The 23340-nt window shown below is 40.1% G+C and overlaps 2 protein-coding genes across 3 annotated transcripts; both read left to right on the top strand.

Moving 5' to 3' along the window:
• Positions 1 to 803: 803 nt before the first annotated feature.
• On the top strand, positions 804 to 11510 carry cul4b (cullin 4B). The gene is made up of 20 exons (XM_047585884.1): positions 804 to 1746; positions 3387 to 3502; positions 3607 to 3710; positions 3823 to 3892; positions 4840 to 4913; positions 5001 to 5163; positions 5396 to 5485; positions 5908 to 5990; positions 6075 to 6142; positions 6280 to 6398; positions 6524 to 6716; positions 6814 to 6918; positions 7004 to 7114; positions 7215 to 7300; positions 8145 to 8252; positions 8362 to 8475; positions 8565 to 8670; positions 8786 to 8958; positions 9047 to 9199; positions 10369 to 11510. The coding sequence occupies exons 1-20, from the start codon at positions 1251 to 1253 to the stop codon at positions 10462 to 10464; spliced, it is 2628 nt and encodes an 875-aa protein (XP_047441840.1). The 5' UTR covers positions 804 to 1250; the 3' UTR covers positions 10465 to 11510.
• Positions 11511 to 11694: 184 nt separating this feature from the next.
• lamp2 (lysosomal-associated membrane protein 2) lies at positions 11695 to 22863 on the top strand. 2 transcript variants are annotated; one of them, XM_047585885.1, is made up of 9 exons: positions 11695 to 11856; positions 13286 to 13398; positions 14119 to 14326; positions 14424 to 14585; positions 14672 to 14880; positions 14985 to 15104; positions 16440 to 16494; positions 16582 to 16740; positions 21617 to 22863. In XM_047585885.1, exons 1-9 carry the CDS (start codon positions 11811 to 11813, stop codon positions 21757 to 21759), a joined length of 1215 nt encoding a protein of 404 aa, XP_047441841.1. In that variant the 5' UTR covers positions 11695 to 11810; the 3' UTR covers positions 21760 to 22863. The 2 variants fall into 2 exon arrangements, with proteins under 2 accessions (XP_047441841.1, XP_047441842.1); XM_047585886.1 differs by having other exon boundaries at positions 20630 to 21767.
• Positions 22864 to 23340: the final 477 nt, after the last annotated feature.

Below are 23340 nucleotides of genomic sequence, written 5' to 3'. Positions count from 1 at the left end.
AGGCAGCATTAAGAAGGAGGGAACCTCGTGGCTGGATAAACAGATACCTAAGGCAGCTCTGTGGTAGGGGAAGAGCTGGAGTCCCTATCTAATTTTTATCCAATGGAAAAAATACAGCTTTTAAGGTGTTAAATAAATGTATATAGGTATTTATTTGATTAACTGGCTGCATATTTGGTTTCACTAGTGTAGCAACAATTAAGTGGCTGTTATTGCAGTTGGTAAACATTTGTTTTCTTGAGTGGTTTATGGAGTAAAATACATTCTATGTTCAGTGCAGTAGGAGCACTTCAAATTTGCATTTTAATACATCTAAATGCAGCTTTTCTGGTTTTGCTTATTATTTTTACTCAGTGGCCAGAAATACTTTTGTGTTCAACTCAATTTAGTTTAACATCACCACAAACTACATCCCCCAAAATATTCAAACAGTTGATTTCTGACACTACTTACTCTGTTACAACATAAATTGAACATTATAAGTGTCATAAATGGGTATTTAGTGCAGGACTGTTACACTGTTACATCTCCAAAATTAAAAAGATACTGTGACAAGGGGACAACGCTTGACTTTATAAACATTTCAATCAAATTCAAGTGTTTTGTCCCTGTCAGAGAATTTAAATAGTAATAAAAAATAGTTAAAAACATCCTGTTTTAAATTAAAGTGGATAAATAATGAGTCAGTCCTAGTTTGGTAATGTCAGGACCAATGGCGTCCTCGCGGCGCCATCTCGTGGCCAAAGGAGTTACTGCACCGCGGTCCATATAAAAAACACGCTTGTGCAAAAAGTACTTTGTACAAAGTACTTCCGGTGGGGTCACAGACCAGCCTTTATACGCGAACATATTCCCTCGTGTTAAACAAGCGTTTTTTACTATCACATGAGCCCGTTCTTGTTGTAGCTACATTTCTCCCGTAAATCATTTTCTTTAACGGCCGACCGACTCAACCGTCTCCCACTAAACGACTTTACGACGCGGTTAGACAAGAGAGGCGAAAAGAGGAAGCAATAGCCAACCATCTTTTCTGCCAGCAATAACAAGAAAGAGACAAGGCTAGGTCCAAGTGGAGCTGTGTAGTTTGCAATTTATTGCGGGTTTTAATGCCGAATAAAGGACTTTTCGGTTAAAACCCCTCCGCGTTAAGGCAGATAAAAGCTCCCGGATAATTGAGCTCTTCCTCCCGGCAAGTCTGGAAGTTTCTAATCAGAAGACTGGCTGTTAAGAATTAGTATTCCCGTTTTTTCATGTTTCCAACAGGTTTATCTTCCCCTAATCCCCCACCACCGCCAACCCAGGAGGCTAGACCCGCGGCTACTGATGTCAAAAGCGACAGCGGCAACATCACATCTGCGAAGAAGAGGAAAATAAACGGATCAGAGAGGGAAGACACCAGCGACACGATCTCTTCTTCGCCTCCAAAGACCCTGAATTCCTCCTCTTCCTCTTCCTCCTCCTCCTCCTCCTCCTCTCCCACTCCCCTGCACATCCAGAAGAAGTTGAGGTTTGAGGATTCAGTGGATTTCATTGGACTGGATGTGAAGATGGCTGAGGAGGCTGCCGCCGCCGCCGCCGCCGCCGCTGCTGCTGCTGCTTCGTGCTCCAATAACAAAAGCAAAGCCATGTTCCTGTCCGGTGGCGTGGGGCACCATGCAAACGGACTGACCAAAACCGCAGGCTCCGGCACCTTCTCCAACAGTAAACCCGGTGCTGCCAAGAAACTAGTCATCAAGAACTTCAGAGGTACCTGAGACTCTAATGCATGAAAAAAAAGCCCCTAAAACAACACTGAAACTCCACCTGCTAACACACCCCTACTGTTACCCACTGGACAGCACATTAGGTTCAGATTTAACAATTACAGATCAGTGTGTGTAGAATGTAGCCGAGTTATTGCACTCAGAAATGTGTTAAAATGCCCTTGATTTTTGACTAAACTTTGCATTTTTCTGTGTCATTTTTGAACACGGATTAATGTGAAGGATGGACTTAAAAATGTTGTTGTTTAACACCCTAAAAAAAGCCACATGGGTACAAAAAATTATACAAAGAATAATTTAAAATAAGGCAGTGCGAAGTTTGCCATACTGGAAAACACCCAGGTTAATATTAACACTGTGTTATATATATACATATACATATATATACATACTTAACAGTTCATTATCTACACAGAGAAAATGAATCGATTCTAATGTGACAGTCCTGCACTAAATATTAACTTCATGAAGGTTGTGGTAGTCAGCATTTGTTTCAAATAACTAATTTTGGTGACAGCACCACAAACTACACCCTCCAAAATCATCATACAGTTGAACTACCAACTTTCTTACACTGTTTTAATATAAACTGAACACAATAGCATTCATTAGGCTAAGATTTAGTTATACTAGGATGCATTTGTGTTAATTAGTGTTCCTAATGAAGTGGCAAGTGAGTGCATATTACCTCGTGCCAAAAAAAGTCATTTGAGTTGAAGCAAATATTATAAAAGAAAGAGACCATCTTTTTCCTATAAGAAGACATTTAATTTAACTAATTGTTGCTATATTTTATTAAATGGCAATACATTTTTTTCCCACTGCATGAACAGTGAATGTCAGTTAGTGCTGCTATTAAACTTTTAACATATGAAATCAAATAAATTTCAAATACTCCTGTACAGTACAGTAGGAGCAATTAAATACAATATATAGATGTGTCAAAAATGCCAATTTTGTGCTTTTGCATGTTTGTTTTTTTTATATAGAAAAATTGATAATGGTTTAATTCAATTAAAAATGTACAAGCATTGAAAATGTACAAGCAAGCATGGCAACATACACTCATCAGATACACTAGTCAGACCAAATACCTTCTGATAGTACACACACTGAATTTGTTCTCTGCATGTAGAAGAGTAGTGATTATATCTATTATTACTATTATTATACAGATGATACTGTGGGCAGCCATACAGGGCGCCCCGGGAGCAGTTTTAGGGGTTAGGTGCCTTGCTTAAAGAAGGTCCAGCTGTGAATGTAAGGGGTCTTCAAGCTAGTGACCCTGCAGTCCAAGTTTCTCACCACCCCGTATGTAGCTGGAGGGAGAAGAACAAACGGGCGACCACCATCCATGTCCAGGTGGACTGATATAGTTGATCTTTGTGAGGGTCTACAGTTGTTTCAGGATGTCATAAATTTAGATTTCGATGTAGTAACGAGAAGCACAATTCAGTAACCAGATGTGATTATCATGCAGCTATGCTTTCAATAGAAACAAACACAGTTGCTTTAAAATAGTGCCGTTGTCAGTGACACAGCATAGTGGTCCAGTGAGCTCTGCCATCTTGCTCCGGCTCATAGTGGTGTCACAGTCGACTGTGATTTGTTTCTGCTTCTCAGAAAAGCCTAAGTTGCCCGAGAACTACACTCAGGAGACCTGGCAGAAGCTGAAGGAGGCGGTGGAGGCCATACAGAACAGCACTTCAATCAAGTACAATCTAGAGGAGCTCTACCAGGTATCAGAAGACATCTGCTGACCTCTCAGACGAAGCCCGCCGTCTTGTGGACAGCTGCCTTCCTGTCATCATTTTCATGACTTTTTTTTTTCTGTCCCCTTCAGGCTGTTGAAAACCTCTGCTCCCATAAGATTTCCGCCAAGCTTTACAAACAGCTGAGGGCCGTGTGTGAAGACCACATCAAGGCACAAATTGATCAGTTCAGAGAATATCCTTTACAGTTTCGAATATTCATTCTATCGGGTGTGAGTCATGCAACATGCTAGTGTGCAGTAAAATGTTTGATTTAAAGTCCATTGTTGACTTAACCTCGTTGTTACGGATGCCCTGGACAGCGTGCTCTTCTTGAAGAAGATTGACAAGTGCTGGCAAGATCACTGCAGACAGATGGTACGATTTCTAATTTAAAACGTGTAGATGTTACTTTGATACATTGCACCTCCTGATCATTGTTGCAGACCAAGGAACCCCTCATGACAACAGCGACTGTATTCTGGTGCCATGTGCTCCCCATATAAGTGAAACACAGGCTCCTGGTCATCCATATGATGTAAAAGAAAACCTCCCTCATCAGACCGTGGCCACCTTCTTCCATTGCTCTGTGGTCTTGGTCTGACTTTCCTATTGTAGGAGTTTTTAGCAGTGGACAGGTGTCAGCATGGACACCCTGAATGACTTGACCAACCCGCCTTTTCTTCCTATGTGCATCAGTGATCCCTGGTCGCTCGTGACCTTGTCACTTGTTCACCTCTCTTCCTTCCTTCCACCTCTTTTGATGGGTACTGACCACAACAGAAAAACAGCAGTTATGCAAATGTGGGCGCAGCCCTCTAGCCATCGTAGTGTTTCTCTAGTCAAAGTAACTTAAATCCTTCCACTTTTTTCCTGCTTCTAACTTCAACAAAATGTTCACTTGCTGCCAAATACATCTTCTCACTCGTCAGATGCCATTAATAACGAGATGATCAGTGTTACTCACTACATCAGTGACTATAACCAGCTGATCTGAATACACTGTATGCAAATAACACCATCTTGGAATTTGAAGAGCCACTGGTGTAGCTTGCCACCCAACCAATAGGAAGTGTGAACGGCTACAGAGAAGATGGTCTGAACATTAACATGATCTGTTCTCTTTTTATGCTATAAAAGAGAATAGATGGACTTTATTGATTTCCAAGGTGCATTCAGCTTTTGCATAGCAATAAAATAATATTTGTATAAATAGTGATTTACTTAGCCATGTTGTGAGCACCTCAGTGACTTTAAACCTCCAGACTAAATTACAATGTCCTTAGTGCTTGTTCTAACTGTGAACGTTTGTCATTGTTCTGCAGATCATGATTAGAAGTATATTTTTGTTTTTGGATCGCACCTACGTTTTACAAAATTCAATGCTGCCATCGATCTGGTGAGTAATCAGCGACGTCGATGTTTATTGTTGTGTTAGGCTGATTTCTGTTGTAGCTGTCGCTGAAGCAGCTGCTCTTGTTTTCAGGGACATGGGTCTGGAGCTGTTCAGGTTCTACATCATCAGTGATCTGAAGGTCCAGAGTAAAACCATCGACGGGATTCTGCTGCTCATCGAGAGGGAGCGAAACGGAGAGGCCATAGACCGCAGTCTGCTCAGGAGCCTACTGAGCATGCTCTCTGACCTGCAGGTAACATTCCAACTACCAGTCCATTATTCTCTTAATCCAGGCACTAACTGATGAATCTGGAAATGAGTATCTGGAGTTACAGGTCATTTGGTTTTGTCCTTTTTACGAGAACAAGTGTAGCTCTGGCGGCAGTGTTGTTTGTGATTATCCTGTGCACAGAGGTGTGATGAAGTGTCAGTTTCCTGTTGACAAATGGTTTTAATGAAACCTGTGTTCTCTGTGTCCCTGACAGATCTATCAAGACTCCTTTGAGCAGCGCTTTTTGGAGGAAACTAATCGACTGTACGCTGCAGAGGGACAGAGGCTGATGCAGGAGAGAGAGGTGATTTATATGACCGGATACTCCAGACACATTATGGGTTTTGTTTGGCATTTTTCTTATGTCTGTGACCGGCTGGCTCAACGCGATTCTATCCATTTAAGATACATTTACAACATACATATAACATATAAAAAAAATCTTCAGTTAATTTGTGATTAATTATGCGTTTACTTTGGACATTGCCGTTAAATATTTTAAATGATTTACCGCTCTAGTTTAAATGTATTTCACATTTAAAGCTTGTTTTTTTTGTCAACCAGTTCCAGACTTCTTAACTTGAGTTTTTTGTGCCCCTATTTATTTATATTACTGCCATCTCTTTGAAATGTTTTGTATTCTTGTGCATATCATGTATTTTTCTACCATTTGGTTAGAATTGTCATCGATGTTTTAAATGAATGTTCCTTGTTTGTTTTTTACAGGTACCAGAATATCTCCATCATGTAAACAAACGCTTGGAGGAGGAGGCTGATAGAGTAATCACATATCTAGACCAGAGCACACAGTGAGTGTCACTCCAGAGCGCTTGGTTTGCAACTCAACACTGGCAGAGATTCTTGTGTAACCTGAGCTTTCTCCGTCTTCTCAGAAAACCTCTCATTGCTACAGTGGAGAAGCAGTTGCTGGGTGAACATCTCACTGCAACGCTGCAGAAAGGTACACAGCACTAAATACCTCCTCTAAACGTACACGAGTCGCACTGCAGCAGTACATGAATGCATCTGCGGGTCAGTACGTTACATACTGGGTGTTGAAAGTGACCTGTGACCGTCTGTTATTGAACACATTTGCAGGGCTGACCCACTTGTTGGATGAGAACAGAATTCAGGATCTGTCTCTGCTCTATCAGCTCTTCAGTCGAGTGCGAAGCGGTGTTCAAGTCCTCCTGCAGCACTGGATAGAATACATAAAGGTATAACGACATTAACGCTGATATAAGGTGCAGGACGACGCAGCGTGCAGGTGCTACCGCTCTCACGTGTGGTTCTATTTTAGGATGTTTTAAATTGGTTTTCAATCGTTCTTTTACAAATGCAGGCTTTTGGAAGCACAATCGTAATCAACCCCGAAAAAGACAAAACTATGGTGCAAGAGCTGCTGGACTTCAAAGACAAGGTGGATCACATCATTGACGTGTGCTTCATGAAGAATGAGAAATTCGTAAATGCCATGAAGGAGGCTTTTGAAACATTCATCAACAAACGGCCAAATAAACCAGCTGAGCTTATAGGTGAGAGACTACAATTTTACCGTTTGTAACGGCACACTTTTAATGGACGAGCGTTTAATCATGATCTCTGATGAATAAAATATAAACTTGTTCACAGCTAAACATGTGGATTCAAAGCTAAGGGCAGGAAACAAAGAGGCAACGGATGAGGAACTGGAGAAGATGCTGGATAAAATCATGATAATCTTTAGATTCATCTATGGTAATATTTACTGTCATTTTTGTTTTATTCTTATTTTTTTCACTTTTATGGCTGTTTTTATTTGAATGATGTGTGTCTGTTGTAGGAAAAGATGTTTTTGAGGCCTTTTATAAAAAGGATCTCGCCAAGAGGTTGCTGGTTGGAAAAAGTGCCTCTGTGGATGCTGAAAAATCAATGTTGTCAAAGCTTAAACACGGTAAGTCTAATGGACATAACCCACGATTTGAAAGAAATGACGAGAGATCGAATCCCGACACCCGCGCTCGATGCATGTTGACCTCTTGGTGTCTTCCTAGAATGTGGAGCGGCATTCACCAGCAAACTAGAGGGTATGTTCAAGGACATGGAGCTTTCTAAAGACATCATGGTGCAGTTCAAACAGGTATGTCCATGATAGATAAGGCCACTGTATACAAAGCATCCACTTCATCAGTTTTAGTGAAACTTCAGTACAATGAAGCAACTACAGTTTGTTTTTCACCAAACCATGATAATAAAACTAATTATCCTTCTGGTCTTATTCAAAAATGACTTTACTGTCTGTGAAGTGGAAGGTGGAACTTAGAAAATCTGCCACTTAAATATTAAGCATGTAACGCAAGGCGTTCCTACTACAGGAGTTTCAGACTGATCTATCCCCAATTTCACATCTCCTGACAAAGGGCACCATAACTTAGACATGTTGGATATTGAGCTTTTAAAAGATGGATTTACATCAATACTTGAGAGAAACAAATCTACAAGGATACGGAGCAGCTGATGGTATTAGCTGATGTTTTATCCTTTGAGGCTAGAAAATTAAAACTTTTTTTTTTTTTCCAAGTGTGTAAGTCTGAGATTAAAGACATGGTTTTAAATCTCTTGTAGTTAGACCTGAGCTTAAAACATTATAAACTTCTTACATACAGTCTCCATAAACGAAAGCTATTGCCCTCAATGTCTTTCTTGTCCCATTACGTCCCTTTCCACATACAACTATCCAATAGTGGCACAAAAGGCCAAAAAATATTTTGATGATTGACATGATCTGTATTTCTATCACCACTGACTCAACAAGTTAGACTCTGTTAGTGATTTAAAGTGGGTTCATAGACCAATTTGACATCAATGCTCCATGTTTTTTTGTGCAGTTCCAGTTTTCCACACATATTTGTTTTATTGAGTAATATAAAATTGAATTCATGCATGGTACAGATGCATAAACATGTGTCTTTGTATTTCTGTAGTATATGCAGTGCCAAAACATCCCCGGCAACATTGAGCTGACGGTGAACATCCTAACCATGGGCTATTGGCCAACCTACGTCCCAATGGAAGTGCACCTGCCTCCTGAGGTTAGTGCTGAGCAAATATTGAGATTTTTGGAATATGCTGTTTTTATAACCTCCTGTGCAATAAAAATACTGAGTGTTGCTTTGGAACACCTTTGTTATCTTTGTCCAGATGGTGCGACTGCAAGAGATCTTCAAGACTTTCTACCTGGGCAAACACAGTGGCAGGAAGCTGCAGTGGCAATCAACACTGGGACACTGTGTCCTGAAAGCAGAATTCAAAGAGGTCTGTAACCCTTTTCTGAGAGTGCTCCGGGGGTCACTCAGAGAACAAAACGTAATGTCAAATGTTCCCTTTGATTTTTCTTGCTAAAGGGCAAGAAGGAGCTGCAGGTGTCACTTTTCCAAACACTTGTGCTACTAATGTTTAACGAAGGAGAGGAGTTCACGCTGGAGGAGATCAAACTGGCCACAGGAATAGGTCTGTATTATCACATCAAAGTTTGGTTGGCAGCGCATTGATTTTTCACAAAGAAGGGATGTCCTCTTTATTCAGCACCACTGATCTAAAACACTGTGTGCCTGCTGGTTTACAGAGGACAGTGAACTGCGGCGGACGCTGCAGTCGCTTGCATGTGGAAAAGCACGTGTCCTCACTAAAATCCCAAAGAGCAAAGATGTGGAGGACGGGGACAAGTTTTCTTGCAATGATGACTTCAAACATAAGCTCTTCAGGATCAAGATAAACCAGATACAGATGAAAGAAACGGTATAACTGCTGTCTTACAGTCGCTTCCTCAATTTTAATAACAATAATAAATTTGGGATGTGATCTGAACATATGTGCTTTACCCCAGGTGGAGGAACAGGCCAGCACCACAGAAAGGGTCTTTCAGGATCGTCAGTACCAGATCGATGCTGCCATTGTGCGGATCATGAAGATGAGGAAGACTCTGACTCATAATCTCTTGATGTCTGAGGTTTACAACCAGCTCAAGTTCCCTGTCAAGGTGATGAGCATGACTTTGTGTCTTTTTCTGGCATTTCTGTCATGGTGAGGTGTCATGGTGTGGTGGACAGTCTATTGAAATACAGTTTTTAAGACGCACTGGTTTGAGTGGGGAATTAGATTAATTATATTAAAGCATTAAAATAAAAACAAAAAAAAAACATATATTTATACAGTCAATCGGGTCCAGAGGGATGTCTTTCATATAATTAGTACACTGACCACACAACATTAAAACCACTGACAGGAGGAGTAAATACCATTAACCATCTTGTGACAAAACAATGTTCTGCTGGGAAGCCTTTGGCAATGACTCTCCTTGATAGCAGCAGTAACAATATTGTTACGAGACACCACAGGACACCCTCAGAAGACAAATGTCCATTCTCTGATGAGGCACAAGGGAGACATAGAGAATATCAGGAAGGTGGTCATAATGTTATGCCTGATAGGTGCATACAGCGGCCATATTTTGTTAAATGCTGTTACTGTCATTGTTCAATGTGTACGTAATTCACAAACAGTGTGTCTTCAGATTTATATTTTGATGTGAGGCACTTTTTTTTTTTTTTAAACAAGGCTGATGAGCTATAGACTTCAAGCCTGATTTATAGTCTTGCTTCACATTCATGCTGTAGATGCACCTTAGCTCTATATGTAATACACTTAACAGTCTTGAAGGTCTCATCAGCTTTTTGTGACGCTGCAGGCTTATGTGACGCGCATGCGTCAATGCCGTTTGTGTAATTACTCCTAGCGCCTGAGGGGGACATTGTGTTACAGGTGAAATGGGACAATGTGGCTCCATCTAAGTGAGCAGAGAATAGAGATTTGAGTTACAGTTTATAAATGTAGCTTAGGATTTGTGGAAATTAAGAAATAATCATCTGTGAGTGAATCTAAAGTAAAAAGAATGTACTGAAATTTGATCTAATACTTCTAACTTTGATACACACGTTCACAGGTTTTTCTTAATAACAGGTAAATGGCTCTGATAGTTAATGGATTGCAACTGGGAAGTTAAAATGAAGTTCATTAGACTAGAGACTGGATTTAGAAAGAATGGCCAGTGTGTTGGTAAATTGAGAATGCTAATGTGTATCTAACATTTACCTCGCAAATGTTGACATGTGCTTCATGTGTTCTCCTCTTTGTGTTCCTCCCTTTCAGCCTGCTGACTTGAAGAAGAGGATAGAGTCTCTTATTGACAGGGACTATATGGAGCGTGACAAGGAGAACTCCAACCAGTACAACTATGTGGCCTAGAGGAAGGAAAGCAAATGTGGACGGTCCAGTCAGGATGACAGCTGTTCTGAATGCTCGGTCTCTAAATCTTTTGCTCCAGTTGGATGTTAACCATTATCATCTTCAACCCCGTGACCGACAAGTGAATGGCTACTGCTCCACAGGGTTTTTGTCAGGGGTCATTGTGATCCTGTGGACTGCATGCCCACTGAAAAGAGAAATCTGTCCATATTTCTCAGTGCCTCTGAGAGAGTTGGGACAAAGAAGACACACAGATATTGTTCAGTTTGCTCTTTTTTTTCTTTTTCTTTTTTTTTTTTTTTAATGGAGAAGAAAAATATTTATTTTCAAACTTAGATTCTTCTTTGTCCATAGTTTGAATCAATATGTTCTTTGTTATCAAGTCACCTTTTTTCCCCTTTTTGTTCATCCAGTATCCCAAGCAAATGCTGACTCACCTAATGATGCTCTAAATGTACCACATGTTGGAAAGAAAAAGGATCAAAAAAATTAAAAAGATGCTTGTTTCTTCAGTCAGTGTCAAACGTGGGCTGACATTTAAAGTAGTGGAATATCTGTGATGCTGCAGCAAAGTTTTACAGTTTTAATGCCATTAGAGCCGTATGATAAAGCTGTGATGATGAACACTCAAAATGTTCATAACTGAGTTTGTGCCAAAAAAAAAAAAATATTGAGCACTTCTTTTGTTATTGGGTGTATTCAAGCTGCTGAGGCAGCTCACTTGTATGTGCATTTAAGTTTCCTGTTTGTTTTTCTTTGTACGTTTTTGTACATGCATCACAACAGTTTAAACGATCCCATCTGACAGCTTGTTAGTTTTTTTTTTGTTAAGAAAATATCCTAAAAGCACAAATTATTTTCCGGTGTCATACAACATACATGCTCTTATTATTTCTTTGCAAGTCTCCCTGTGGGGCTTTTAGGTTTTGCTGAAAAACGTGGAGGGAAAATGCCTTGACACATGAGGAAAATATGATTGATTAGACATGCCCTTGTTTGTATGAGTCTGTTAGATTTATTTCCTCAGATTAAAATAACAGTTTCAATCCGGTTTTCATTTTTGATCAGTAGTTTTCCAGACACATTTGATTGTATTTGTATATGTGGAAGAGGTTAAAGGTAAGCATTTTGATAAGAAGCCATGAAAATACAGTTTTGTGAGCCTTAAAATGCACGCAGGTCAATAATTAAAGTAGTCCACACCTACTTTCGGCTTCGATACATCGGAGCTGTCATATGACTTGTATTTCCTGGTACAGTCGTCAGAGGCTGATCGAGCGTCCCTGTCGGTTGTTTTCATTCTCTCTGTCCCTCCGGTGGCTGACACTCCAAACTACCAAGCGAAAATGTCCCGATATGCTGCATTCGTTTCAGTCCTCGCCTTTGGACTTGGTATGTATAACCACATTCATTCACCTGCAAATCAGATGGAAAAATACATTTCCGGAAAGTGACGCGATTAAACTTGTGGGACACTCCGGCCCTGGCGCGCCTGGGCTCAGGCTAAATGATGCTCAGAAAAAAAGCCGAAATGATGATTTCCTAGTCAAGAGTCTTTAATGTGAACACATTAGTGTGTTTGATGATGGTCAATTTATTGTCTGAAGCGAAGCCGCTGTCAGCAGCTGATCAAACGAGCTCCACAGGCTTAATGTTTTGCTATTAGCTTTGTTGCTAATTGTTACCTACGTCAACACTAAACTGAAACGCAGCCAAACGATTAGGTCCGTCCACAAACACGCTTTGTGTACCCATACTCGCATAGAAAACGAAAAAAAACATGCCTTGGAAATATACATGTCAATGCAAGTACGCGACAGCGTTAGTTTAGCTGCTAACGTCCTGTCAGACAATGATGTGTGCAGATAATGTTAGCTTTAGCTTTAAAAGCTAAAGTTCAAGTTAATGATGAAACGTCGGTCTGTCCGAGTCATGGCCGTTGCTGAAACATTAACCACACGCACATAGAGATTAGTGCAGTGAAATAAAACTTTATTTGACCTCAATGTTAAGGCACCAACAATATCAGCATTGAATTAGCTGACCCACACGGTTAGCTTAGCTTTGTTTGGCAGTTTACTGTTAAGTCAGTGCGTGACGTTGAGCTAACGGAATTTATAAAATTATCTAATGTACATTACAGTAATATATGATACATAATAAATATGGTTAGATAACTGACCTAGTAACCTTTAGGTAATCCAACATAATTACAGTGATATACAAATAGCAAACCTTGGATACGCATTTTAAACTCTACAGTCAACTGCATTAGCGTTGGGTTATTACGTTGGTTTATTTCTCAAAAGGTTCATGTCTACTGCAGACAGATGTGACGTGATGTGAACTCACCGGGAATTTAAGCGATGTTGGCCCTGAATATGACTTTATCTCACACACTGTGATGTAGGGAGCTGGCTCTGTCTTAACCTGACCTTTCAGCAAGAATACTGTATGTTTTAATGTCCCAGTGACTGTGCGTGAGTTTAAATGCAGCTTGTGCTTTATAGGCTTTGTAGGCTTTATAGGCTCATGCTATGTTGTGAATGGTCCAGGGAGCCGAGTTGATGACAAAGTACATAGGTAATCTAAGTGGACTCTGTCCCCTCAGTTTAATTGTATTGTTTTTTTTTCAGTGTCAGTGGTAATGTAATGAACTTTATGACTTTTGAAGTCTTCTTATCAGTGTGCTCCCTTTGAATGGTATTTTGTTGTGCATTTTAGTAATCCACAATATTTTTATACATGTAGCATTTAGTGGCTACATAAATTTTTACTTACAATTATAACTCATATTCATATCTTGTCCTTTTCTTTTCAGTGTTCACTCTGTCACGAGGCACTGAGGTGTCCTTCAAACAAGATGACAAGTTATGCATCTATGCAAACATAATGCTCAACTTCTCCGTCAACTACGAAGGAACTAACAAAACGGTGGGTTTCTGCTCTTAGTCACAAGATATTCTACTCTAAAATGCACATTTAGTGCATTGGTCTGCTATAGTAGATGTATTATGTCATTCTTTTCCAATGCGTGTGAGCTGCTCTTCTCTTATCAGGCCTCCTCACCAGCGTGACTGTCATGTAGCTTTTGTTGAAGCAAGTGTCATTATGGGAAAGGGAAATGAGAGGTCACTCAAAAGCAAACACATTCTTGCTATTCAGCATTTTAGTTAACGGGTTTTCCTGGTGCATATCCTGTAACCGTGATGTCTTTTCACTTGTTGAAGTTGCAATAGAAAGGAACAGGGCAGAGATATAGTTTCAAAAATATTCAGATCTGTAGTAGATGTTTTAATTTTGCTGCCCAACAGATTCTAGTCTGTTACGATAATGTTAATGAATTGGTTGATACTAGTTAGGCATCAGCTAAAATGATGTTTCTGTCAGTTAGATTAGACAAACAAACGGCTGAGCATCAAATTTATCTATCTAGGTCACTCTCTTATCTCACTATAATCATCTTCAAAGCCTTGCCAGAAAGTTTTCTCAACAACAGCAAGTTACTTTTTGCATTTACTGCCAATGTGAACTGAATTACCACTTGAGTCCAACAAGTCTCATATATCACTTGCTGCCCAAGCACACAGCTGATACAGAATTATTTTGGACAAATAATCATGTTAAATAAGGCTACACTCTGCTCTCTTTCAGACACAAACAGCTGCGTTTGAACTTCCAGCTAATGTCTCAACAGCTGGAAGTAAATGCGGTGACACAAACTCAACTCTGAAGCTTAATTTCGGAGATCACTTCTGGATGGTGGTTTTTTCACTGAATGGAAGTAAATACCAGGCAGACTCCATCACATTTTCTTACAATCTCAGTGACGCGACTCTCTTCCCCCACTCTGTCTCAAATGGTAATGTCTACACCTCACAGTGCCCGAAAAAATTCATAAAAAACATACACACTTAGATGAAAGGTGTCGTTCCTAATTTGTGTTTGATTTTCTTTAGAAACTGCAAATGTGACCATCAAACCTCAAATTAAAAGTGTAGGCGTGGACACCTGCTACTCTTGCAAAAGCATAGAGGAGATCCGTACCGAGTCGGTCAACATGACGCTGTGGAACGTGCTCGTCCAGGCTTTTGTCGTTAACGGCAGCAAGAGTGAGAACAGTAAGTCCAGATGTGGCCTCAAGTCTCACCCTGGCTGTAACATGTCTCTGACATTCCCACTAATGATCACTGTTTTCTCCTTATAGTTACCTCTTGCTCTGCGGATATCCCCTCAACCACTGCAGCTCCGATCACAAACACCACCACCACCGCCTCTCCTCCTCCTCCCACCACCACCCCGACCCCTACCCTCCCCACACCCACCACTGGAAACTACAGCATCAAGCAAGATGAGAACAGCACGGCCTGCCTGTTGGCTGACTTTGGCTTGAGGATTGGTTTCGGTCTTGGAGAGGTACGTTTGTATATGCAGAGCAACAACGCTGAAGTCCTGTTTGCCCCATCTGTTTATGATCTCCCACAGTCCTCATTGATTTTCTTCTCTTTTGTCCGACTTAGAAATATCAGGAGATCAACTTGGACCCGACAAAGACCAATGTCTCGGGATCATGTGGAGACAACAGCAGTGAGCTTGTGTTGGTCTCTAACTCGATGACCATCCATTTGTCCTTTGCCAGTGTAAGTGTGTGGCATCATGTTGTTTTATCAGCTTGATGGCATTTTCTTCTTTTGAAAAAAGTGTGTCTTTCTAGTAAATATATTAGTACACTTAGCTGCTATTTCCAACTTTATATTTAACCGGGCGTAGCTTCAGACTTGGGGTCAGCCAGTCACTTGTTTTACTGAGAAGTGGTCCGTCATATGCCAGTCATATGTCAGTCAGTCTTGAGGCATTTGACTGATGAAACAAAACAACTATTTTAGTTACTTAGACGTGAGTGGTAGATTTTGTTAACGTTGGACTGAGACAGGCGAGCAGTTCCCCTTTTTCTTTTCTTTTTTTTTCCTGCGGTAATGTTATGCTGACCCGCTGCTGCCTTGAGCTAAATACCCGTCTTACAGATGAGGTGTCAGGCTCATCTAAAATGTAAAAAAACATTTCTTTGCATTTTCACAGGAAACATAATTTTGTTTCGGGGCATACATAGGAAATCTTTTTGTAATTTTGTAGTAGCCAATAATTCTTCTCAGTTATTGCAACTTTAAAAGGTTAAGGTCAGTGGTTCTCAGCATTTGTGTCTTTACCCCTAAAACCTTATCAGATCCTAAAGTTACCCTTCACTGTCCACATTAGGTCAATCAAAGTGGAATTTTCCACACTAAGTAACTGTACTGCATCCATTTCACATGTGAATCAGTACAAGGCATCGATTGTGCAATAGCTCATGTTTCGGCATGTCTTTTTTCCCTCAGTATATTAGGTTAGGGCATGTTAGCTGTACTGCTACTCTCACTTTGAATGGTACAACCAGAAGACATAGAAACTGTTTGTGTTTATATTTCTCCAAAATAAAAACACACACTCTCCCTTTGCCATTTCGTTAGGTAGACTAGTGAAAACTAATGCATTCCCATATAACAGTTCTGGCATGTGCCTGTTTTATTTTGATGACCCCATTTTAGTCGGTAATTCAGTCCAGTTTCACAGCACCACATAGTACAACCTCTAAAATGATCCTAATATGGTGTTGCCATCTTGTGCTCTCTTTACATAGGCTGAATTAGATTAGGCTATACTACTGTGTATCTGTAGTTAGAAATCATTGAATTAGGTGTAGAAAAGTTCTGCAGCGTGGTCGCTAACACAATACAACTTCACTGAATTAGACAGGAAACCACAGTATGTGAGGCATCAGCATCAATTATCAGCCAAAAAGGAGGGGGGGGAGTGGTTGTGTCCTCAAATATAAATGATGAGTCTGTAGACCACAGCACTTCCAGTGTGGGATTTTACAAAATTTGATATATATTTACTTATTTATTTTGAATAATCTTAACTTTTATTTTCCATAGGACACAAAGAAATTCCGCCTACACGCTCTGAACGTCACTGTAAACTCAAGCAATGGTAATTACAAGAATCACATCTAACTTTATACATCAGACTGAGAAAGCAGCACATACTGATTTGTGTTTCCGGTATCTTGCTGTCAAGTTGGATCGAACGCCAACCTGAGTCTTTGGGAGGCGTCTGTCGGCAGCTCCTACATGTGTAACAAGGAGCAGAACTACAACATCAGCGACCAGCTCATCATCTACACCTTCAACCTACGAGTGCAGCCCTTCAAAATCACAAAGGGTGTTTTCAGCACAGGTAGGTCATTCCTTCATGTCTTTTTAAATCAGACCCTGCAGCTGTTTCATGTTGGCTCAGTCTGGGAGAAATGACTGTGATGACTGCAGTGAAAAGAAGGAAGGTGAATTTTGTTGTGTAATGTGACCCTAATGGGATCTTGCTGTAAAGCTCATATAAACTGACCAAAAGAAGCAAGCATCAGAAGAAGAAATATGTACTGTAACATGGGATTTTTCAGTGAGGAGGAAAAAAAGCAGAAGAATGAACAATTGTGGCTGAGAAAATATTAGAGTCTGTTTTATTTTAAGAGGTTCATTTAAGGCAGTAGTACGCTAGCAAACATTAGCCTACAGGGCTGTTATGTTTCTTGTTGCTTGACAACACGGTCATATGCTCTCTATCCCGAAAGAACGGACGGAACCAACCAGATTTTAAATCTTATATATCAAACACGTTTGATCTGTTAGAAGATAAAACTGCGAGAGCAACATCAGCCTTGAAACTGATCTATGGCAGCATTTTACATTTGGTACAGGTTTAGTAATGCTGCCAGTCAGACCTGCATTTTTCTGATACTTGCAAGATATGTTTCGTGAAACTCTGTTTCATAACTAAGCAAAATTGTTTTGAAACTGAAATATCTGTACATTAATCAGATTGGAATTGACTCATGAAAGCATGAATAGCAATACCTAGCCTTAATTAATTGTGACAGCTCATTGAAGGAGATTAAGAGCAGTTCTCCAATCTCCATCAGCAAATCATTTGGGCTGAACCACGGTTCACAGTAAGATCATGAAGTGATTTCTTTGTGAGGGATAAATCTGAAGCTCCTATAGTCTGAGGTCGATTTAAGTCAAATTTTGGTTCACACCAAGATAACCGATTCAAGTATAAGTGTTAACAACAATGAGACAACAAAAACTGAGTACTGCATGGATTTAGTTTTGCTGCCTACTACACATTAAACAGCCACGTGAGCAATTGCACAGTCATCACCAACTCTCACATGGTTCTAAGAAGGAAACTCTAGATAGTCACTGCCTAGTCTTAGTCATGATTAATGTCATTTTGTAATGCTGACTGAATGAGTGACTTTTGTACACTTAAAGTAAAACACTGTCTGCCCACTAAGAGGTGGCAGAAGTATTGAACCAAAAACTAAAAAGCAGGCCTTACAGAGAGTAGAAAACCTGCACATGAAGCCCTGATTCATCCAGATGTTCGTTTAAAGAGAACTGTGTGTGACTTATTACATGAAGCATTTTCCTGCTGTTTCACTCTTGTCTCACAGGATGTGTTTGAAATCAAAAGAATCACTGTTCCACTTGTTGACTGACTCTCCTTTTATCTGCAGCCTATGAATGTTCACTGGATGACACCAGCATCTTAATCCCAATCATTGTTGGCGCTGCTCTGGCTGGCCTGATTGTCATTGTAGTGATCGCTTACGTGATTGGTCGAAGAAAGACTTACGTTGGATATCAGACCCTTTAAACGCTGGAATATCACGGGGTTCCCAAGCTTGGTCCTTGGGCTTTGTGTACATGTTTTTAAATTGGCGAAAGAGGTAAAGTGTCTGATGAGATGAGAGCTGCCAGACAAGTAGATGTTCCTGTTGGCCGGTTGACATCATTTGCAGTTGTCTCAGGCGTCTTTAATCATATTTGATTAGAAAATGTTCCTCTCAAGGACCAGACTTGCCTACCCCAGTGTTTGTTCTGTTTTGTTTTTGTTTTTTCATTCATGGACGTACTGTGTTCCCCCCTCCTTTTTTTTTTTTTTTTTTTTTTGTTTTAAATGGGCAAGTGCAAGATTCACAAAGCATTTCCTAAAATATACGTAATTACAATCAAATGAAGGTTGACCATCAACTACATAAAGTGTACTAATGCAGTAAGACTTTGACAAAAGTCCCTGGACATGATCTTTTTTACACATTTCTGGCTCGAGATTTGTGACGCTTCAAAGTTTGTGGCCGTGGCCTCCTGCACTTGCTCAGCAGACATTCCCTTTCCATTTGCTTTTGCCGTGACTTAATCTTTGAGCACATTTTGGTTTTTGTGTTCCACTTTTCATCCCCCATAATTAAGACGCGTAGGATGACTTCCACAGCGCATCTACAGCAAATTCTCCACAAATCAAAACAAGATGGTTGAGCAGCTTTCGTTCTTTGTTCCTAGAAATCCATCGACGAAGTGTAATACATGTGAAAAAGAAATATGCTTTAGCCTTTGTTTGCCCCTGTGGAGCAGGAGAAACATTGAAATTAGGTCCAGATAGTGTGTCGTTTAAGCAGTTGAACTAATGACCTTTGGCTCATTTACAGATTTGTGTACAGGTCCAGAAACTGACAGAAATACAGGAGTTGAAGCCATTGTTAGTGTTATTAATCACACTTCTGGCTTTTACATTTGCACATGTTCCAGTCTGAATACATTTGGCATTAGGCATAGAAAAGGGACAGTACTAGTACTTGTGTAGATATTCACTTTAAGCACAGATCGGTCTGGACTGAGGATATATGCATATAAATGCACTAAGAAACGTGTTATGTTTTACTTATGTAATGACTGTTGTCACATGATCTCACCTGTGTAAAAGTCTGTGCTCGGCCTCCGCTCTGAGAGCTGCCGCTAGAGAGGAGGAGGTTAAAGCCCCTGAAAACTTTAGTTTCAGACTACTCTACCTTGACATGTTCATGAGTAAACAAGGAACGATCAGAGATGGAGTTCAGAAGGAAAAGAATAGATTAAGATTAAGGGAAAGGTGATAATTCAACTGTATGGTTGTTATTTTGGAGGAAGGCGTTTCAATAGAAACTACACAAACTACAGCCTCCAGAAAGAAAACACACTTGAATCAACAGGTCTCAGTTATTTTAAACATGTTGAAATGCAGGATAAATATTATGTCACGAAGCATTCATTTTCACTAGTGTAGAAGCTGATTAATGTCGCCCATCATGGTGACTTGAAACTAACCAGCTTAACATGTACCTCTCAAGTTCACTAAGTAATCTTTTGTTGTTCGTCTCATCAATACTATCAATTCTTAATAAAAAATATATTAATGCAGTTCCTTAAAATGTCGCACTAGCCCTTTAAAACCTCTACGAAGCTGAAAGAAAGTTTTCAGGGCCTTTAAGTCCAAGTGTTGGAGCAGGGAAGCAGTAGCCAGCAACAGAACCAATGTGACATGGTGATAGTAGCTATGTACTGATTGCATTGTTCCAGCTTTTTGCAAATAGACAGCATTGCATTTGATCATATTTGCTTCCTGCGTGTATGAATAATAGCTCTTAATCAAATATGTGCTTTGATTTTTTCCTTGTGATTATTGTGGTGTCGTGTATTTCAGCTTTGTACAAACTCAGTTGCCTTAATTATGGAGATGGTTTTGCAGCACCAGTGTAAAGATTTTTATTCAGACCTTTTTATTAGAGGTGAATCTTCCTTGATCTCTCGTCATCATGATAAACGTGCTCTGTTGTGTGCATTCGGTACCTGCTACTGAATGTGATTTGTCTCATTATTTACTGCACGCACATGTTAAGCAAAGGGAATCAGTGCTGCAGGACCATCTCCATTAATGTGTGTAATGTGGATATAAACGACTGCTGATTTCATCTGGATCCCCTCTCATGCTGTTAGCTATAATAAATTGGATTTCAAATTGTGTCAGTGGAGCTTTTTAGCATTTTAAGATCAATGAAAATAAAAATGTTCCTTGACACGTGAGTTAATGTCTTTGCCTATTCAAAACAAAACAAGGTTTCATCTTGTTTCTGCTTTTAGTGCTCAGGAGATTCCTAAAGTCGCTTCTTCTTTCTTTCAGCTTTCCATTAACAGTTCATTTTATTGTCACCTCTGTTGAGACATTCACCTCTGTGCTCTCTTTCGTCTAGCTGAGGAATGCCAGGCTGGCGCGGAGAGCTTCCTTGTTCCCATAGCTGTTGGAGTTGCCCTGCTTGTTCTCATTCTTGTTGTTCTGGTGGCCTATTTCATCGGGAGAAAGAGAAACATGGCCAGCAGCTATGAGTCTCTCTAATTAAACGCATTCAGAGCTTTCTGCTACAAAAAGGATAGCCACTTCCTGTTTGCCTGTCTGCCTTCACTGATTGTGAACAATTACCAGTGTGTGTCTTGTTGATGTTTCCATGTGTAGTGCTGGTAGAGTTAGACATTATGGGAAATGTTGCTTTTTTTTTGCTGAGAGTTATACTGACAGTACATATTAACTATAAAGCTTCGTCTTCAGGGAGCGACTGATCTGGTTCTGTCCAATGACAACAGGAATCGGTCTCCTATTGCCTCTAAGGCTCACTGATTAACATGTTCAATCTTGATTGGTTTAATCCAAACAAAATCAAGTGTAAAATGCAGTTGGGGGCTAATTTTTGGAGTTTTTCATTGATTCCCGTTGGCACGTCAAATTATTAGTGGACTGAATGCATCCAAATCTGATCACAGAACGTACCAGAATTTAGCATTTAGTGTTGGCAAAGGAAATCAAATTAATTAAGTCGACAGTTAAGTTGACAGTTTTGATCATGTTCTAATCTTATGTTAAGTTCTCATGTTAAGCTAAGCTAACTAGCGTCTGACTTGAGCTTTGTTTTGAACGTACAGAAGTATTGATCTTCCCGTCTGACTCACAGCAAGAAACTATTTCCCAAAATCTCTTTAATCACTTGCATGAAATCAGGGTTCATGAAGATTAATAGTCACTTTAAAACATTCATCTACACTACATCCACAAACTTTGTAAGTTTTGGTCTCTTCTTGCTGCTGTTGCTCTTGTTTCTAACAGTTTCTTTCTAACGCGAACCCTCCTCTGAGTAGTCGTCTTCTAAGGCACTAACCGCTTGTCTCTGTTTCTTTCTATCTGTCAGCTGAGGAATGCTTCCTGGACTCTGATTTGAGCTTTTTGGTGCCCATTGCAGTGGGCGTGGCTCTCAGCTTCCTAATCATCCTTGTGCTTATCTCTTACCTGATTGGTCGGAGGAAGAGTCGCACTGGCTACCAGTCTGTATAATCCAGCCCAGGCTGCTTCTGCCATCTCATCCCTCCTCAGCCCTCTTTCAAACTCCTCCCTACCAACTTTCCTGCCCGTCTTCACATCTAAAGCTTCCCAGATTTCTGCTTTTTTTTTTTTTTCTGTTTCCAGGGAGGCAGCGTCTACCTAAAATTAACCTTTAGCTTATTTACCCAGTTTCAAATTTATCCAAGCAGCCACCCCAGCCGTTTGTTTTGCTTTGATGCCAGTGACTGAATCAAGTACCAAAACATGTATGATTGATAATGCATTTTAATTATAGATTGCATGTTTTAAAAAATCAATTGATGGCTGCGATTAGCCTTCCACCCCCCGCTCCCTCCTCCTCCCTCCCCCAAGAGAGGCTTTTTGCCCTCGGTTTCTGTGCTGTATAATAGTATATGTGTAAAATACTCTCTTGTATAGAATGACTGACTTAGATTTTGAATGTACGAGCAAGCTTATAGAGCCACTGACGTTCATTTCCCAGACACCACGTTTTCAGTCTTTGATGTAACATGAATTAACTGCTAAATGAAACTTGTTGCACATCTAGTCACTTAATTATAGCTTCATTGAAAGGGATAATAACTTTACAAGACACTACCAGCATTGGGACCATTTTTTTTCTTTAATTAATGTGTGATCCCAGGTTTTAATGTTTCCTCACTGTAGGAAGATTTAAGACTTATATTTTCTGGAAATGTGCACTTTTCACATGTGAATATTTGGTGATTAAAGGATAGTGTTGTTCCCTTGTAACCCTACGATATTTCAACAGTAGTCTCAGAGTTTCACTGTTCACTGGGATTAAACACTAGTGATCCACACACCACCCTCAGTGCGATGGAACAGTAACACTGGCAGCAGCAGTTCAAGTATGAAGACCACGACTCATATTTCTCAACTTACACCCTATCATTCATGTGATACCCGGTTCTGTTTCGTTGAGTCACTCCCCGACAGTTTCGTGCCTTTCTGTTGTGCACCTCTGAGTTTGCTTGCTTGAAGCTTGTCTCCACCTGATGAAGAATGTTATATAATGATGAGCTTGTTTAACACAAGTGGGGAACCGATTAAATAAAGTTTCGTTCTTGTTTTGTATCACTGTCATTCTTTTATGGGTCGTGTTGTGCTTCTGTTGCCAAAGGTGCAGAAGAGTAATTGCATGAATCTTGTGACAAAACTGAATTCAAAGGTCAGCGGCTGAGCATTAAACATACACATTGCTGAATTAATGGTCATGTTGGTCCAAAACAGTTCACGCGACTCTGATCGACAACTTGCTCTTTGTAACTTGCCACGCAGAAGCATGACTCTTACTCCAGCTACTTAGACTTTAATGATCCATGAGGGAAATTACTTGGTCACAGTAGCTCAGCTGCACATAAAAGAAACACTTAAAAAATGCAAATAAAAAGAAAGAATAAGATTAGATTCATTTTAAAAGTATCTAGTAAAATAAAATGGAATATTATATAATCAAAATATATACAAATTAGCATTATAAACTGAAACTTACAAAATCAGTTGGCCAAACAGTGTCCAGGGAGATCCAGGTTTCCGTATGCACCCAGCGCA

This window comes from Mugil cephalus, chromosome 5 (genome assembly GCF_022458985.1).
Source record: "Mugil cephalus isolate CIBA_MC_2020 chromosome 5, CIBA_Mcephalus_1.1, whole genome shotgun sequence".
Lineage (NCBI taxonomy): Eukaryota > Metazoa > Chordata > Actinopteri > Mugiliformes > Mugilidae > Mugil > Mugil cephalus.
The sequence above is the reverse complement of the archived record's forward strand: the minus strand, read 5'-3'. Positions and strand labels throughout refer to the sequence as shown.

Excerpts from the sequence above, each read along its gene's own strand:
- cul4b (XM_047585884.1), top strand. The coding sequence starts at position 1,251 with ATGTTTCCAACAGGTTTATCTTCCCCTAATCCCCCACCACCGCCAACC. Across the intron at positions 7,115-7,214 it reads GTTGTCAAAGCTTAAACACG|AATGTGGAGCGGCATTCACC; the intron begins GTAAGTCTAATG and ends GTGTCTTCCTAG. Across the intron at positions 8,476-8,564 it reads TGAAAGCAGAATTCAAAGAG|GGCAAGAAGGAGCTGCAGGT; the intron begins GTCTGTAACCCT and ends TTCTTGCTAAAG.
- lamp2 (XM_047585885.1), top strand. The coding sequence starts at position 11,811 with ATGTCCCGATATGCTGCATTCGTTTCAGTCCTCGCCTTTGGACTTG. Across the intron at positions 14,881-14,984 it reads TTGGTTTCGGTCTTGGAGAG|AAATATCAGGAGATCAACTT; the intron begins GTACGTTTGTAT and ends TGTCCGACTTAG. Across the intron at positions 15,105-16,439 it reads TCCATTTGTCCTTTGCCAGT|GACACAAAGAAATTCCGCCT; the intron begins GTAAGTGTGTGG and ends TATTTTCCATAG.